Genomic DNA, 16,786 nt, shown 5'->3' with positions numbered 1-16,786 from the left:
TAGTATTCCCTAGCCAACCAGAATTCTGTTTTAAAATGTATAGGATTGTGTCCTAATTTGGTTGTTTGAAATTTTGAAATATTTTTAAAGTAACAAAATAAATGATTAAATGGTACAGAAGACCTATAAGTTATGGAGTATGTGGAAAATGCAGTTCAAATGCACCCCTAAAAATACAAGCTACTGAAAATGTCAAAAGTTGAACCCATCCTGCCACATCCTTTCCCCACCCCACCACCAGCATGCCCTAATGTTAAACTGCAACTAGTGGATCTAGAGAGCCTCAAAATAGCCACAGAGCAGACCCTAACCAGAGAGCTCCAAATACATGTGAAAGGCCACTTTTAGAGAAAAAGAAAGTGGTTTTAATGGTGCTACTTGCCATGATTTAATCTATGCCAACTGCATCAGGTCCATTAAAGATTTCTTTTAATCCAGTAAGTTATTAGGTGTTAAAATCCTTATTGAGGCAGATAAGTGTGATTACTCAACAGCTTGAGACATTTTGTAGTGTTTAGTGAACATTTGGCCAAACAGTTTGTTAGAAATGCTACATGCTGTACTAGATGATGAGCTGAAAAATACTGGCAAGTCATACCTAACAACAGGAAGTAGAACACAATCTGCAGTAAAAGAGATCATTAGATCACTGAGATCACACACACAAATAGCAGCTAGAATTGTATATAATGAAGTCATTCTACCTTTCACAGTGGCAACACTCTTTTATCAAGTATGGCCTGCTTGTTCCCAAGTAGAAATAAAGAGCATTTATGCCATTATTTGAAAAGGAGTATAAACTGCCACATTTCACAGATGGGACAGAATGCTCAGTCTATTACTGGCAAGTAGAAAAAGATCTCCAGGAGGCGGCATTCTGAAAATGCTCAGGTTTCTGTACCTGCAGCTCCACCTAATTTCTTCCAGTGTGCCCCATGCATGCGTAGCTTCCAAAAATTAAAATCACACTAGATACCACAGGGATGCATAGTATGAGCCAGCTGCAGGGATTTATCCAAAGCTCAGCTGTCATCCAGAGCAGGCCTACTGCTCCCTTCCAATGCTTCCTATGGACAACCTTGCAGGCTCAGCAACAGGAACTAAAGAACACCTGACGGGATGAAGCCTGATAGGATGAATGCCAAGACATTCTTCACATCTAATGAATCCTGATGCATTGTTACAAGGCTGCGCTGTCTGAGTACTACTGACATGCTGCTAGTTGGAGAATGCCAGTGCCCAACACAGCTGTAAATGAAAACCCTTTAATTATTTTCAATTCAAAATTCTGAGTTTTAAAGCCATAGGTCAGGACAAAATACAAACAGAAAGGTATTGCTACAGAAAGAGTAATAAAAGTATTTCCAAAAATCCCCTGCTTAGTTGGCACAATACTCACTGCTTATTCTCTCCCGGATCTACAGCTTTGGAACTACTTTTTAAAAGAAACAGAAACAGAAGATGGATTCTGCCTGAGGCAATCCCAGCCAATCATATAGACTGAGTTTACACAACACAGCCACCCACAGGGTGGCTTGTATGTGAGCAACAAATCATGCTGACAACCCATGGCTTGTTTTCTAGCAGTTGTTGAAGAGGCTGTCATGTCATCTGAGCACATGCAACCAAAGCCACTATTCAGGGGAGCAGCAATGGAAGAAGACTCCTTACAGCTTCTTATAGGATTACTCTCCTTTTGCCCACTGGCTCCTCAGTCAATGCAGTTCCTGCTGCTTCATCCCTTAAGCTGCAAAGGGAGTTTAGAGCTATGGCGAGAGGAAATTATTCTCAGAGAACTCTTGCCTATGCATTCTCTCTGGCCAATTCACTCCATTTCCTTTGGACTGCATATTGAGTGGATGCAAACAGCAGAGCCCATACTTCCCTTCAAACTAAATGCAAGCCTTCATCTTAGGCTTTTCTCTCTCCTGTTTTCTTACCTATTCACAAGTCACCCTGACTGGACAGGGAGAGTTATAGTCTAAGGCAGAGGTGACCATATGGGGGATCATATAAGGCTGGAGTGGGGCCACAGGCAGGCTAGAACTGGCCTGAGATTCAACACCCCTATTCTAAGACATTCAGGTTCTAATACAGTACTCTTGCCATATTCACCATGTTCTCTATGTTGAAAAGTCCCTAATTTACACCATCTTTTAGCATATGGAAATGTTAGCCTGGTATTAATTTCTTGGTGATTTCTGAATGAAATCTTCTCTCACCTTTTCCAACAAGCAATTGCAACTTCCTTTTAGTACAAAGCTGTTTAAAACAACATTATCAGACATGGCATCAACTCCAATTCCATAAAGGATTTAGGAATGATGCAGGCAAGCTTCTGTTTTGCTCAGTTATTTGGCTACAAATCTTAACACTTTCTTCACAAAAAAGTTCTACAAGTATCAGCAGTGATTTTACATCTGAATGTAGCATATTTTAAATATGATGCGTTCAAACTATCGCTCTGTCTAGCTTTTCTGGGACTTGCCATTACATTCGCTGCACAATTACAAAACAGCTTGTCGAGGTCTATAATACAGCAGGTGATGAAAAAGAGAAAATATATTCAAAGTCAAAGTCAGATATCAATTACTTTAAATTAAAGAAAGCAGCACTACAAGATCATGTAAATGCTATTAAAATCCATATATCCATCTTGTGACTAAGAATCTAAAAATAAATGTCATTACCCTTATCGGGGAAAGAGACTGCCTTACTGTTTGTGTCATAGCACATACTGTTAAAGGATGAGCTAAAAGAATCCTCCCACTCACCTGTACATTTTCCTCTGTTACCTGAATTTCCCCACTGTAAACATATTCAATGAGCATCTTAAGGGTCCAGCCATCAACCTCCTTTATTCGAACTCTCTTTGCCTGACTCTCGCTCATTTCACCTATAATACACAGTTGTATAGGTCTGTTAATTTAATCATATACTGACAACTGGCATCACCAGACAGATTTATCACATAGCATAAAAATTCAGCTCCCAACTTCCTCTGAAAGAAAGAAAAATCTAATCCTCCAGAATGAAGCTATATGTGGATTAGAGTCTCCTTTAGAAAGACAGGCCTACCTCTCAACAATCATGTGGTACTCAAAAAAAATTAAGGCATTAACTTCAATTTATTTATTTATGTCCTCACTCATTTTATTTCTATACAGCCCTACAGCCAAAACTGTCTGGGAGATTTACAACAAAATTGAGTTACTCAGGCTATATAAATCTTTCAAAACCTTCAGTTCGCATCAAGCTTCTAAATCTACTCATAATTCCAGCTAGAAAATTCATGGGCACATAGAACTGCGCACATGATAGCTGCACATGGCACACACAAGAGAACACCAGCAATTTGGTATAATCAATTTTAGTAAGTTCAGTTGAGATCAGTAAAAACTATCTTAGTAAATTCCAGCACAGCACAAGTAGGTTAAGATTTGCAGCATCTGACGAAGGCTTGCTCTAAACAATCTCACCTCTTTCTGGAAGAAAGGGGAAATGTTGTACCAGCTTGGGAGACTGGAACACTGATCATAAAAATCATCTGTAGTGCCAGAGTAAATGTTTACAAAAATGGATTTAGAATAAGTCACCAAGGCCAGAAAATTTAGGGCTACTTAATAGTGCAGAAGTGCAATGCTACTCAGTGGCAGCTTTTACAACTCACAGCACATCCCCAGACTCAAGGGCCACAGTATGAGGTAGAATTACAAGTCAGGGAACATAAGGTTGGAAGGACACCTCTCTCTGAGCTTGACAACTACCCAGGTGCTACATGTATACAGTAGCACAGATGTAGTATCTCGCTCCTTTTCTGGACACCCTTTCCTGATAGCATCTGATCATTTACCATAAGCCACACTGTAGTCCACTCAAGCAACTGAGCTGACAACCCAAATTTAAGTAATCTTGCATCCTGCAAAGCCACTGACATTCCTGCCTAAAACCACAGCATGATCAATGCAGAGAGTGAACAGGCAAAAATACAGGTGGCACAGAAAACATATGGCAAGAGACACAATTAAGTTGTCATGCGTAGTTATTAAAAAAGACACTAGAAGATGCACTCCAGGAGTAAGATGCCAAAACTGTTCACTGTTCACATTAAATCTTCCACACCTTTTAACATTTTCCGCCTCCAAAAACTGTAGCTGGTGTCTACCATTTCTATATTTACTTCTACTGCAGTATTTTGTGCCTGAAAATCAGGAATTTGAGCAGGAATGTTTTATTTATTGATGAATGCCAAGTGATCTTACACATATAAGTGAGTCATCAAATGAAACTTTCATATTTAGTATCAACTCCTGATGGGATATAGTTCACACAAATTTGCTTGGTGGTGCATGTATGTGTGAATCAACTTCAAGACCTACTGACTTATTAAAACATTTTACAGTGCCCTTCATTTTTCCAGCCTCCCAAATATCTTGCTTATGTCTTCCCCAATGTATCTGTAGCAAGCAAGAAGAGGAGTGTGGTACCTGTAAACATGGCATGGAAGTATGGGCTGCAAGCTGCTAACACAACTCTATGAGCTGCAATTTCCATGTCTTCAGCTACTAGCATGACATCACACAGCAAATTTTGACTACATGGGAAAAAGACAGCAGAAAAACAGGAATTTTATAATAAAACACAACATATGCAAGACAGCAAACATACTTTTTCTAGTTTGATGAAGGATATTGCTTGCGAATAAGCTTTGGTAAACATCTTCATTCTCCAAAACCTTATAAAATAAACAGAAGAGGCAGATGCTTACTGCACTGCTCCTCTTGCTGGTGATACGTTAATATAACTGTGCCTCTCATGTCTCATTTGTACCCAGTTACCCAGTAATTTTACCTTCATCCTATGAGGCACTGCTAGTTTCTTAATCCCTTCTCTCTCCTGCCAGCAATTAAACTTCCATCCTTCCTGGACTGCTCAGATAAAGCTTGCTTTGTGACAGGGCTCTAAATTTTGTCTAGCGACAACAAGGAAAAAAAACGCCCAAACCAGAACATGCTTGTTTACACTGGCCACATTTATATGGCATGGCAACCCATGTTGCAAATAAGTTACACAATGTGAGTTGCTCATGGAACACTCAGCAGCAAACCTAACAATCAGACTCACCGTAAGTTGATTCCCCACTTCCCCCTTGGTCTTCTCACAAGTATTCCAGGGAGCTGCAAGACAGAACCTATTTTCCCTCCTACTGTTAGCACAATCCCTTTTGCAATTGTTATGGCTTTCCTTGTTTTTTTCTGTGATCTGAAGTACCACAGTACATTGGAGCAGCCACTCCCAATCTATCACTTTTCTGTTTGTTTGTTTTTATACCAGGAAGGAATTTAAAAGTCAGTTTTAAAAAATGAGGGGTGAGTTGTTCAGAACTGCACAAGTATGTAACTCCCAACTACTCAAAATGTGAAATTTTGCCTATCAAAGCAGGCACTATCCATGGATATTGAAACAGACAGTTTCAAATAGGTAACTGTGCTTTCAGGCAGCTGTCAACTGAAAGTAAACTGTGAGGAGGAGTTTGCTTGTGAAACAGGATGAAAAGTTCACCCTCCCCTTTTGCATGGAGATCTTCTACATTCTAAGTGTAGCTCTCAGTGCCCTCTACTTTCTCCACCCTTTCTTGAGCCTTCAAAAGCTCAGTAACATGGAACAGTATAACCCAACATATTTACAGGAGCACTCACTTTTGGCAGCCGTTAAAAGGAAGGGTTTCTTTTAAAACAGCATATTTTATACGCATATAAGCATCCATGACAGAGACACATGCAACTGATTTCCATGAGCAGTACTTTTATGCATAGGGCACACATTGTCTATTTATACAATGGATTAAAAAAGCCATCTAAAACCCACTTGAAAAATTGAGTTTTATCTTTGATGCCTCTCCAAGTAAATGGGGTGGTTCGCCCCTTTTCATGTTTTGAGGTGGAACAAGTGCAAAAGTGAACACATCATTCAGACAAATGAGTCAAAGAGAATGGCCAGGCAGCAAGGGGGAAGAAAGAAAAAAACCCAAGGATTCTGCATGTAGGTGGGTGAATGATCTACCACCCTTTTTGCGAGCTAAGATAATGAACACCTTTAGACAGCTGTCATATCTAACCAAAGGAGAAAATAAACTTATGTGCAGCCTCTGTGAGGCAATGCCCAGAGTGACTATCTGCTGTGCTTTGTCAACAGGAACCCTCCTGTACACTGTCTACCCAAGGAACCCACAAAGTGTGGTTAAAAAAAATCACAGTTATTTGCAAAAATTGGAGGGGATATTAAAAAGTGGGGCTTGACAACCACATGCAGCTACTCTAAGATGCTGATGGATCACTTGAAAAGACTAAAAGCAGCTATCAAAAAGGAAAGTGCAAAAGCCAACTTGACAGCTAATTTTCAAGATCTGAAGGGGAAAAAAGGTTACAGGTTAAAAAACCCATGATCACAAAACAGCCTATGATCACAGTGGGAAATCAACTTGCCCCTCCTGTGCTGTCCCCTGGGATACCTTTCAGGGACTGAAGGGGGAGGAAGAGGAAGGAGGGGGCAACAACCCAGTGAAGCCCAATCATCTGTCAAGTTCACTGTGGGTTGTTTCGCCAACAACCAGCCACTGTAGCTTACTGTCAGGGTGCATTGCCTGAAATGTAAATGTACCTTGTGTCTGTAGAAAGCTGTGTGTATTACCAAGGCATTAGCAAGAAAAATGGCATAGTTACTTGCAATATTAGCAAATATGAAAGAGGCAAAGTTACTTCAAAAACCATTAACCAGATAAGCAAAAGATGTAGCTGTAGTTCAGGAATTATGTAATACCTTCTTAATTCATTCATAACTTTGAAAGCTTTCTTCATATGCCAAGGATTCACTGTAACAGGACAGTGTTTTTCAGTATTATCATCTTTCAGATCCAGAGGCTTCTGCTGGCACAGTTTGGTACATCTGCGAACAAGAAAGTTAATTCAGTCATTGTTTTTTTGAGAGTCTGTCACAAATATAGGTTTACTTCTTATACCTCTGCTACTCCCACGACATTCCCAGAAGTCAACCAAGTGAAATATGCTTTCAGAACTTTTATTTGAATATTCCCCTGATGCCTGAGACATATAACCTGAATCCCAAGCAATTTCTATCTGCACCTGTATGGAAAGATTCCTAAGAGTAAATATCTTTGGATTTAAAGCACTGGTAACCAATCAGAGCAAGTATAAATTTTAAATTGGTATACTGCAGGATACTCAGCACAGATGTGTTAACAGCATGCAGAAAAACATGTAAAATTGATGTGCCCTTCAGCTGAAGTGTAGCCTACATTGTTTTTTATTTATAACTCTCATCACCCCTAGCCAGCACTGCCAACAGTGAGGGATGAAGGGAGCTATAGACCAAAGCATCTGGAGGGCCAGGAGTGGAATACTGGTACTTTAGCCAAACCTAAAAGAAAAAAATCCAACACCACAACTTTCCTGTCCCTGCAAATAATCATGATAGTTGAATCATATCAGTGGCCTTGTAAGTATCATGATGTTTCAAGGCATTACATACACATAAAACACCCCCACCCACAGCTGCCAATGGAGAGGACAATCACTGAAAATATCTTACTTGCTAAAACAAAACTGTTCTGAACTAAAATTCATCATTTTCATTATTACACAAAAGTAAATAGTTTGAGTAGAGAAGCAAACACAGGTGTTATGCCACAAAGTGAGGCTACTTGCTACCATGGGACAGCTTAGTGGCCCAGTTTACACAGTGCGCCATCCTTTGTATCTTATCAAGTAATTTAGTCATTCTTAACTAAATGGCTTTCTAAGCAAAGTAGAAGTACAAAGTAAAGATGCAGAACAATAGAAGGCAGGATATTTCTTCTAACCATGCCCAAATATTGTAGTGGGGGACTAGAACAAAAAGAACATGGTTTACATCCTCATGAGATACTCTGGTTGAACACCAAAGAAAAGTGATTGTTACAAAGCTGCCATTTCTAGCTCCATAGTGTCAAAAACAGAGATATTAACTGCCAATGTGAGAGCCAGCACAATGTAATGGTTAGAGTGTTGGACTTAAATCTGGGTTCTAGACCCCTCTCAGTCACAAAGCTCATTCAGTGACTTTAGGCCAGTCACTGACTCTATGCCTAACCAAACTCACATGGCCGTTATGAGAATAAAAATTGTGAGCAGGAGGATTATGTAAATGACCTTGAGTTCTTTGAAGAAAAAAAGGCAGGACACAAATATAATAAAATAAACAAACATACACTATCAAGTAGCTCTTTTATAAGCAGATCCTTCAGCAACCCACTATAGATAGGCAGTAGTGACCATCTGCAAACCCTTGAGAACACTATAGTCTTTTCTAGAGCATGCAGAGGATAGGAGACAGAAAGAGTACCCAAGAATATTGAAGAAGGAATGGACACAGGGACAACTTTCATACTGCCTCTCCCTAACCATGTGTAGGAACTGGGACTGCTTCTCCCAAAATGCAGCATTCCAAGGGAATTATAGAGTCTGAATCTGTACTGGGAGGTGGGGTGAGAATGCATAGCTGAAATGCCAAGGCCAGCTTGCCCCAAGATAAGCCAAGAGCCTGGCGAGAACCACACTACTTCTGGTTCTAGGAAAAATACTGTTGAATAAGCAAATGTTTGACATAAGGGCAGATGTTACAAAATCAGGATTATGTGACATAACCAGACCTATCATGTGGTGCCAGATCAAGAGAGCAGACCAAAGGCGTAGTGCCCGGCATTCCCACTCTCTGGTTCAGAAGCAGCAGCAGGAACTTCCCTGAGGGTGGAGTTAACTTTGCTGGCTAGGAAGGGAATAGAGGGATTTCATTTGGAATCCACTTCTTGGCATGAACACCATTCCCCTAATTAGCTGGCTCATTAACTTTCCTTAGGGTCTTTTGCTCATGATCTCAGAAATACTTCTTTTGTAACACAAGGCCAGCTTGGTTGGCCCATTCAACATGATTAAGCAGGGGTTCTCAAACTTTTTGAACAGGGAGGCAGTTGAAAGGTGCCAACAATGGGCGTGGGCTGGGGCAAGGGCGTGCCCACCTGCAGAAAGGCAGGGGCATGCATGCGCAGAGATCATTTTCTCCCAACGAGTCCAAAATGATCTCCCTGTGAGCAAGCTGGTGCCCTGGGGGCCAGCTTGCTCACAAGGAGATCGTTTTGGACTCGCTCCGAGAAAAGGATCTCCCGGCAAGGTGCCAGCTTGCTCGCAAGGAGATCCTTTTCTCCGAGCGAGTCCAAACCGAAGTCCTTGCCAGCAAGTCAGCACCTCGCCACACATGGCGAGATATGGCGGGCCACATGAATGGGCATGGCGGGCCAGATCCAGCCCGCGGGCTGTAGTTTGAGGACCCATGTGATAAAGCCTGTAGTCAGAAACTTCCAGTCTCCATCTGCTTGGAAGGAGGACTGGCGGGGAGACCAGTCTTTGAAAGCATGTGCAGACCCTAGAGCACAAAAGTTCACCCCAAGGATTCTGCAACCTTTTTGCTACTGTCATATATGTTTTTGCATGAGATGATCATGCAAAAAAATAATATCCTGGCAATATTTGTGTGACTTCTTCAACAAAATTATTTTACATTTCAGAATGATGTTGTGTTAAACCTATTCTCAGAATGTTCCAATAACTCATTTTAATAAGGAGGTAACATACAATTGGCATTCATTTCTGCCTCCTGGCACCCACTATTCCAGGAATCCATCCTGATAAACAAATTAACATTTAGCAGAGGATGCCCGATTATAAGACAACAGCCAGCACAATGTTCTTCCCCACTCCACCAGGATGCTCAATTTGGTAGGTGGGATGGAGAAGGGGGCTGATGCCATTTTTAATCATTAGACTAGACAATAACAACTAGACTCATAGCTTGGGGATAGAAGATGTGTAAAAAATTCAAAAGCAGACAAACATCCAATTGTATCCAGAGGAAAGCTGTTTGTTTGCTGCATGAAACACACACACAACCAGCTGGCATCTTAAAAACTGCCACGTTTATTCTGGTATAAGCTTTCATGAACTATAACATGCCTCATAAGATGGAGATGGGCTCATGTCCACAAAAGCTTATGTCATAATAAATGCATTAGCACTTAGGACGCTGCAAGACTCTTTGCAGATCTAGCTATATGTCTTTCTGGGGGTGCTCTGAACATGGTAGCTTTTGAATGCAGGTGGTTTAATTTTTTGTTTTGCATTGTTTTTTTAGAAAGCTAACTCCTAAAGTAGCCCACCTGCAAAACATTATGGTGGACTATGTGGACCATTAGTCAGATCACTTTGGGCCACAAATTGTATCCATTACTTAAACTGAAAATTATTGAACAATTTAGTAATTTATGAAAGGGCAATTTCTTCAAGCATGTTCTCTATCCCCTCAAAATCACAGGAGATCTTATGAGCTGCCTCATCTGCTTCTATCCCAGCTTCCCATCCTCTCCAATATTTTTCTCCCCACTGCCACAAAACCACCAAACTTGGCTTCTCAGCAATTCAGGTGAGGGCTAATGCAGACAACCGCCAAACATGATTAGGGCTATGTTATACGCTGTATACTTATAGAGATGACAGTGCATCAGAAAAACAAAGCAAATGGTGGGTCCTATAGCACATGCACACTTTGTACATCAGCATGTCTTACAGTGCACACATTTTATTATCTTTATACATTATATATTTAGCTGCCCTGATGTTCCCTAACCACTTCTTTCAGTTGGAAGATGAGGTTGGAGAAACATGGGGAAAGACACCTATGCCCTATCATATTTTCTTTGCCTGCAGCAGTGTATTTTCAAGGCAGCTTACAAAACATAGTTAATAACAAATTAACAGTAATAATAGAAACAACACACAGAAGCAGGAGATAAAAACAGTAATAAACCAGCCTCAGAAGTAGAAGTATCAAATCCACTGTTAAAAGCATGGGGAAAAGAAGGCTGTGGCCCAATATTTAAAATTCTCCAAGCGAGGCACTATGTGAGACTATTCCAATGTCAAGGTACCACCATTTTATATCCCTTTATTTATTTATTGGTGTTGTTGATTATATTTGTATTATTATTATTCCACACTAGGCTCACACCACAGCTTATAATGTTATAAAAACATGAACATACAATTACAAGAAACACACACACAGAAGCAGCTCATGATTTTTAAGTATCAAATGCAGACTGGAATAAATCTTCAGGGTTTGGTTTTTTTCAAGTCAGTCACGATGAAACCATATGTTTCTCGCTTAGGAAGGAGAGTTCAAAAGCTGAGTCTTGAGGACCAGTAAGTAGGCCTCTAGTGCCAATCTCAGTGCTTTGCTGGGCTCATACAGCTGCAGGTGGTCCTTCAAATAACATGGTCCAAAACCATTTAGGGCTTTAAGGGCCAAAACAGGACCCCAGAACTAACAAGCAGCCAACGTTAATGATACAGAAAAGCTTAGCTCCTACAAATCTTCTAACTTTTGCATTAAGTATTAGTTGCAACTTCCAAATCCTCCACAAGAGCATATTATAGTAATCTGTCCTGGACGTAAAGAAGATACATATCAGTGTAGCTTTTTCTAGATTCTACTGCAGTTCTTGCCACATGTGCCTCCACAGAAATTGCTGAGTCCAGTATAACTCCCAGATTGTTCACCTGGCTCATCACTGAGAATGTGACCCCATCCAGATTCAAATCTAAACCTGTATCTAGATTAGCAGATTTCCCAACCCACAGATCAATCATATCTGGATAAAGTTTCAGCTTGCTAGCCCTCATTCATTCCAAGACCCATCTAGGTTTTCAGCTGCTTGTCTAGGATTAGATGATGGAAAACAGTGGCAGACCTGTACACCTTTGACACCTCAGCCCAAACCATCGAGGATGTCTTAGGCTGTTTCATCTAGATGTTGAAAAGCATGGGGAAAAGGCAAAATATGGGACAACCCATCACGATTTAAATCACTAGTCAATAATACTAGATTTAAATCATGGCTTTCCACATAATTTGCACACTTGCCTGCCTTACCCATAGGTAGACGGACTTGATTAAAATATTCCCAAACTAGGTCTTTTTTACGGCCTGCTGCCATTATAGGATTTTTCCTCCAGGAAAAGAATAATATGATAAACCTCAGGCTATGCACAAAAAGATCAAAAGAATTGTGGAGTTTTTTAAACTACTTGTCCCTCCATCCTCATACTTAGCTTCTTGTGCAGATCTATTCCACTCCCTACAATCTTCTTCTATTCATTGAAGTTTTGGAAACTTAGCACTTAAGAGGTGAGGGGTTGATTCTGTATACATAGGTCTGCAGAACAACAATGGGATTAAGGTCTTTTTCTCAACTCTGTATGTTTATTTTATAACATTTTTGCTGTGAAGAAGAGGCACGTGATCCCTGCAGACACAAATTCAGTTTGGAGCACTGTAAACCAAGCATCTGTGGTAATATATTCTAGATAGAAAAACTGCCCAATACTCTTACAGAAACCTCTGGAAGAGCATGACATTGTGAACGGATTAATGGAAATCATTTACCCCAAAATTTAAACATTGCATGAATATACAACCTCAAGCTACATAGTTAAAAATTAATGCTTATTTCATGATGAATAACCTTTGGAGTATAATTTATCTTAAATAGAAAACTATTTTAGATTGATTTTTCCTCAAAAAGCATTTTATTAAAAAATCAAATTTAAAAAAAATCTGGTTTAAAATTTAAAAGTCCAATTTTTAATTTTAAAAAAATCATTTATTTTTATCCACCCTGCCCCAACTGTCATCAGCCACAAAATGGAACAAAAGCTCCCCATTACCATCATCTGGGTTCCCCCACCCAGGAAGGACTGAAGCCACTGCAACACTGTGACCCCAGATCCCATTCTAGAGAGAATGATATAATAGTCAATGGCATAAAAAGGTGCTGAGAGGTCCAGGAGAATTAGTACAGAGTTAAGTGCCCATATCCCTTCCCACAGCCAAGTCATCCACCACATTGAGCAAGGCAGTTTCTATCCCAAACCTAAACTGGAAGCCAGACTAGAATGGATTTAAAACTGCTCGGAACCAGCAAGACAGGACTTCCTCTAAGACCTTGCTCAGACATTATAGATTGATGGCAGGGCAGTACTTCTCCATAGAAAAGGGAACTAAGAACTGGCCCCTCCTCAGCAACAGGGGCCCTTCTTTAGGACTGCTAGAAACACCCTGTGAACAGTTAATGGAAGCATTAATATCCAAGTTGTAAACTGTGTTCTGACAGAATTCAGTAGCCAAGAGGGGCAAGGTTCAGAAAAACAGACGGGAAGCCTCAGTTGTCCAAGCAGTCTGTCACCAGCCTCAGGTTGCACAAGCTAAAAAATGCCCCTAACAACAGGACCAGATGGTGCCACGGCTACATCCATTTCCAAGTCTGTCAAAATGGTGGCATGCAAACTGGAGCAAGTACAAGCAATGGATGGTCATTAGCAGCAAACCATGCCAGAGAGAAACAGTTCACACAGACCAAGTCTGCACCCATCCCAGGCAGAGACAACCATTTCTAGGCATTATAAAAGACTTGGCACAATGCTCGCTAGACATCTGTTGTTATTAGTTATTCAAACCATGTCCAGAAGGGGAAAGAAAAGTAATCAACTTTATGCAGAGAAAAAAAAGAGTGAAGGAACAAGGGAAACTCCACACTCCTTTAAGGCTCTCCCTGCCTTAGTCTGTCTCAGATTCACCACTGAGCTTGGGTTAGCACAGACAGATGGGTTAGCATCAAGGACAGCCAAAACACACAAGAAGGCAGCAGGCCAGCCTGCCAGCTGTTCCCTCTCATCTAGAATTAGATTATAAGTTTTGTTTAGCATAATTCTTTACATTTGAACTAGGGTTCATCCCCTGAAGCTGTTGAAAACATCAGGTTCCTGCCCTGGAATATATGAATCATAAGGAGGGAACCTCTGACCACACAGTGCATGTTGCCTCTTTCAGACAAACAACCACAACCAGCTCCTACAGAACTGAGGTTAGGGACAAATCTGGACTTGCAGGCCAAATAAGGCATGGCTATCATCGTGGGCATAACTACATAGCACCGGCTCTCTCACACCTGTTGAGATGAGCCACTGCCCTACTCTTTATAGCTTCAGGTGCCCCCAGACAGGCTGCTGTGGAGCTGGAAGCACACTCTGCACATGGTCAGATACTCCGAAATCATTATTCCATATGTTTCAGAAGCAAGCCTTTGTATTGGTGGTGGAACCAAGGCCTAGCTCAAGACATGATACCTTGCAGGAAAGCAGACGTGACAGAAGAGCACTGCCCTCCGGCTGTGGCCAACTCTGTCAGCCTGCACCAGCCTTCCCTCTCCCCGCCCCCATGCCCTCCGGATGCGCTGAACCACAACTCCCAGCATCCCCCCACCAGCTAAACTGACAAGAAGGAGCTGGAGTTGTAGTCCAGCACATCTGAAGGGCACAAGGTTAGGGAAAGGCTACTCTCCCCCCCTCTTTCTGCGTCCACGCCTGGTTGCCGCGCGCCTGACACTCACCCCAACGGCTGCAGCAGCAGCATGTCCATCGCGGCTCCTCCGCTCGGGCTGCTCCCTCCTCAGAACGCAGGCACCGATCGCCGGCGCCAGCACCATTCCAGCCGCGAACGCTGGGACAGCCCCGGCGGAATGCCCAGAGAGAGGCAAGGCTTGCCTGGACTAGAGCAGCCTGGCCTCTCCCGCGAGCGAGCCGGCGAGCGCCACTACACAGCCGCCGCCTCCGCCGCCTCCCTCTGCCGCCGCTGCCCCCGCCCAGCGGAGATACCTCGCAGCTGCCGCTTCGGCTCGCGCTCTCTCTCTCTCTCTCCCAGGCTCTGCCAGCCCGCCACTTCCGGGGTCCGGGCGGAGCGGACCTAACACGAATATCCTTGCAGGAAGGGGGTGACGTCAACACGCAACTTTGGAGGGGGCGAGCAGGAGGAGGGATTCCTGCGTGCGAGCTCTTCCTCGCCTGGTCTTCGGGGCGCGCGTTGCTTGCAAGAGAAGCGGCCGGTGCTGGGGATCGAGGGGTACTGGACGGACTAGGACGGGAAGCGCGAAAGCCGGGTGTGGGGGGGCTTCGCTGCTTTAAGAATGATTGGCTGAACGAGGAGCCGCTCCCTTCGCCGAAAAGCTTTCTTCACACTCAAGCCCCTCCAGATGTTGTGGGCTGCAGTTCCCACCAGCTCCAACCAGTCTTGGTGAGGGGGGCTGAAAAGTCCGATGCATGTGCGAATGAGAGAGGATAGGCATAAATTGACTTGCCACAAATTGCCTGTGAATCTCAGGGCAGATAGTAATAAACAATGGGCACTGAAAAGTATGCTGGTTTGACTAGGTTCAAAAACTGGGCATCGTGAAGATCAGAATTGGACTTTCGCTAGATATGGCATTGTCCTTTTAATGACCATCTTTGTATTGTTTCCCTCCTTCCACCTGTCTTCCTTCTCCATCTTTCCTACTTCTTCAGTGAGTAAGGTCTGCAGGCAGGGACCTGATCTTCCACTGTCTGGAAAAGCACCAGCCTGATGGCACTATATTAATATATATTATATTACACAGTATTAATAAATGATAAGAGGGTAGTATAAATTGGCTTACACAACCTGGTGTCCTCTAAATGTTTTAGACTACAACTCTCAGCATTCATAGTCAGTGGCCATGCTGACGGGCTGATGTGAGAACACCAGCCTGGGGTACAGTGGTGTAACTGGATCATTCCATTTTATCCTTCCAAAAGCCTTGTGAGGTATGTCAGATTAGGAGGGCTTAGCTTGCCCAAGGCCACCCATATATCTTCATGGTACAGCATAGATTTGAATTTTGAACTGCAAACCTAAACTGACTTTGGAAATAAAACTGCAGCCCTAAATACCCTTACAGGTGGGTGAGCCCCATCAAGCTTAATCTTCTCAGTAAAGATACATTGGGCTTGCACTCCACATCTCAAGGAAATCAGTGAATCTTAGCCCTGTATCCATATAATCTTGTACACACAGTTCAGTGGGAATTTACAGAAGTGGATATAGGATTTCAGTTTCCCCCAACATAATTAGGACTGCATTAAATGCCTTCTACTCCAAGTCTAGTCCACTATCTACAGTACCATGCTGGTTCTCACTGTGGAACTTTGTAAAAAATGAACCACAGGAAGTCCTCCAAAGTTGATTCATAGAACCTGAATCAAGAAAACAGCTGACCCACAGATGAACTTCAAGTCTAGTTTGGTTGGACTCACACTGACAGCCATTGAAGAAGGAATAATGTAGCTCCAGTAAATGAGAAATTGCCTCAAGCATGTACACAGTGTCTTCTCTGCATTTCCTGAACTTCTTTTGTTTTGTAAACTGTCTCCTAATGTTTGTTTTTTAATAACTGTAACATAAGGTTTGTAGCCCTACCGTTTGTCCATGGCATTTGAATGAACTGTGCCTTACAGTACACTAAACTGGTAATAAATATAATAAAACAACCAAGGTATTTCTTGTTATGGAATAATACAATCTAGAGGGAATCGCTGCATACTTATTGTTGGTGCTGAATTCACCCAGGGAATCCTCACCTCTGTACTCTCAGGGGGCTAGCCTAGTTTACTCCAAGTACATGATGGCATTTCACCAAGAGTGACCTGCTGCAGTCAGCCTCCAGAGCAACAGCAAATACAGTATTCCCAGTATCACAACTTTTTATTGTGTATCCTGCCCACTGTGATCCTATGCATGTTTATTTGTAAGTAAATCAGAGCAAGTTCCA

At 42.2% G+C, this 16,786-nt stretch overlaps 1 protein-coding gene across 1 annotated transcript in view; it reads right to left on the bottom strand.

Moving 5' to 3' along the window:
- KLHL2 (kelch like family member 2) overlaps positions 1–14,714 on the bottom strand; it is a 39,940-nt gene extending 25,226 nt beyond the window's left edge. Inside the window, exons 1-4 of the mRNA XM_044430857.1 lie at positions 14,555–14,714; positions 6,820–6,945; positions 4,488–4,594; positions 2,775–2,896 (exon numbers count right to left, since the gene is read on the bottom strand). Of these exons, the coding sequence (XP_044286792.1) occupies positions 2,775–2,896; positions 4,488–4,594; positions 6,820–6,945; positions 14,555–14,583 (384 nt within the window). The 5' untranslated portion in view covers positions 14,584–14,714. The remainder of the gene's footprint in view (positions 1–2,774; positions 2,897–4,487; positions 4,595–6,819; positions 6,946–14,554) is intronic.
- Between the last annotated feature and the right edge of the window lie 2,072 nt (positions 14,715–16,786).

The sequence above is a fragment of the Varanus komodoensis genome, unplaced genomic scaffold (assembly GCF_004798865.1).
Source record: "Varanus komodoensis strain SLA01 unplaced genomic scaffold, ASM479886v1 scaffold21, whole genome shotgun sequence".
Lineage (NCBI taxonomy): Eukaryota > Metazoa > Chordata > Lepidosauria > Squamata > Varanidae > Varanus > Varanus komodoensis.
This window is presented reverse-complemented; position numbering and strand designations above follow the sequence as displayed.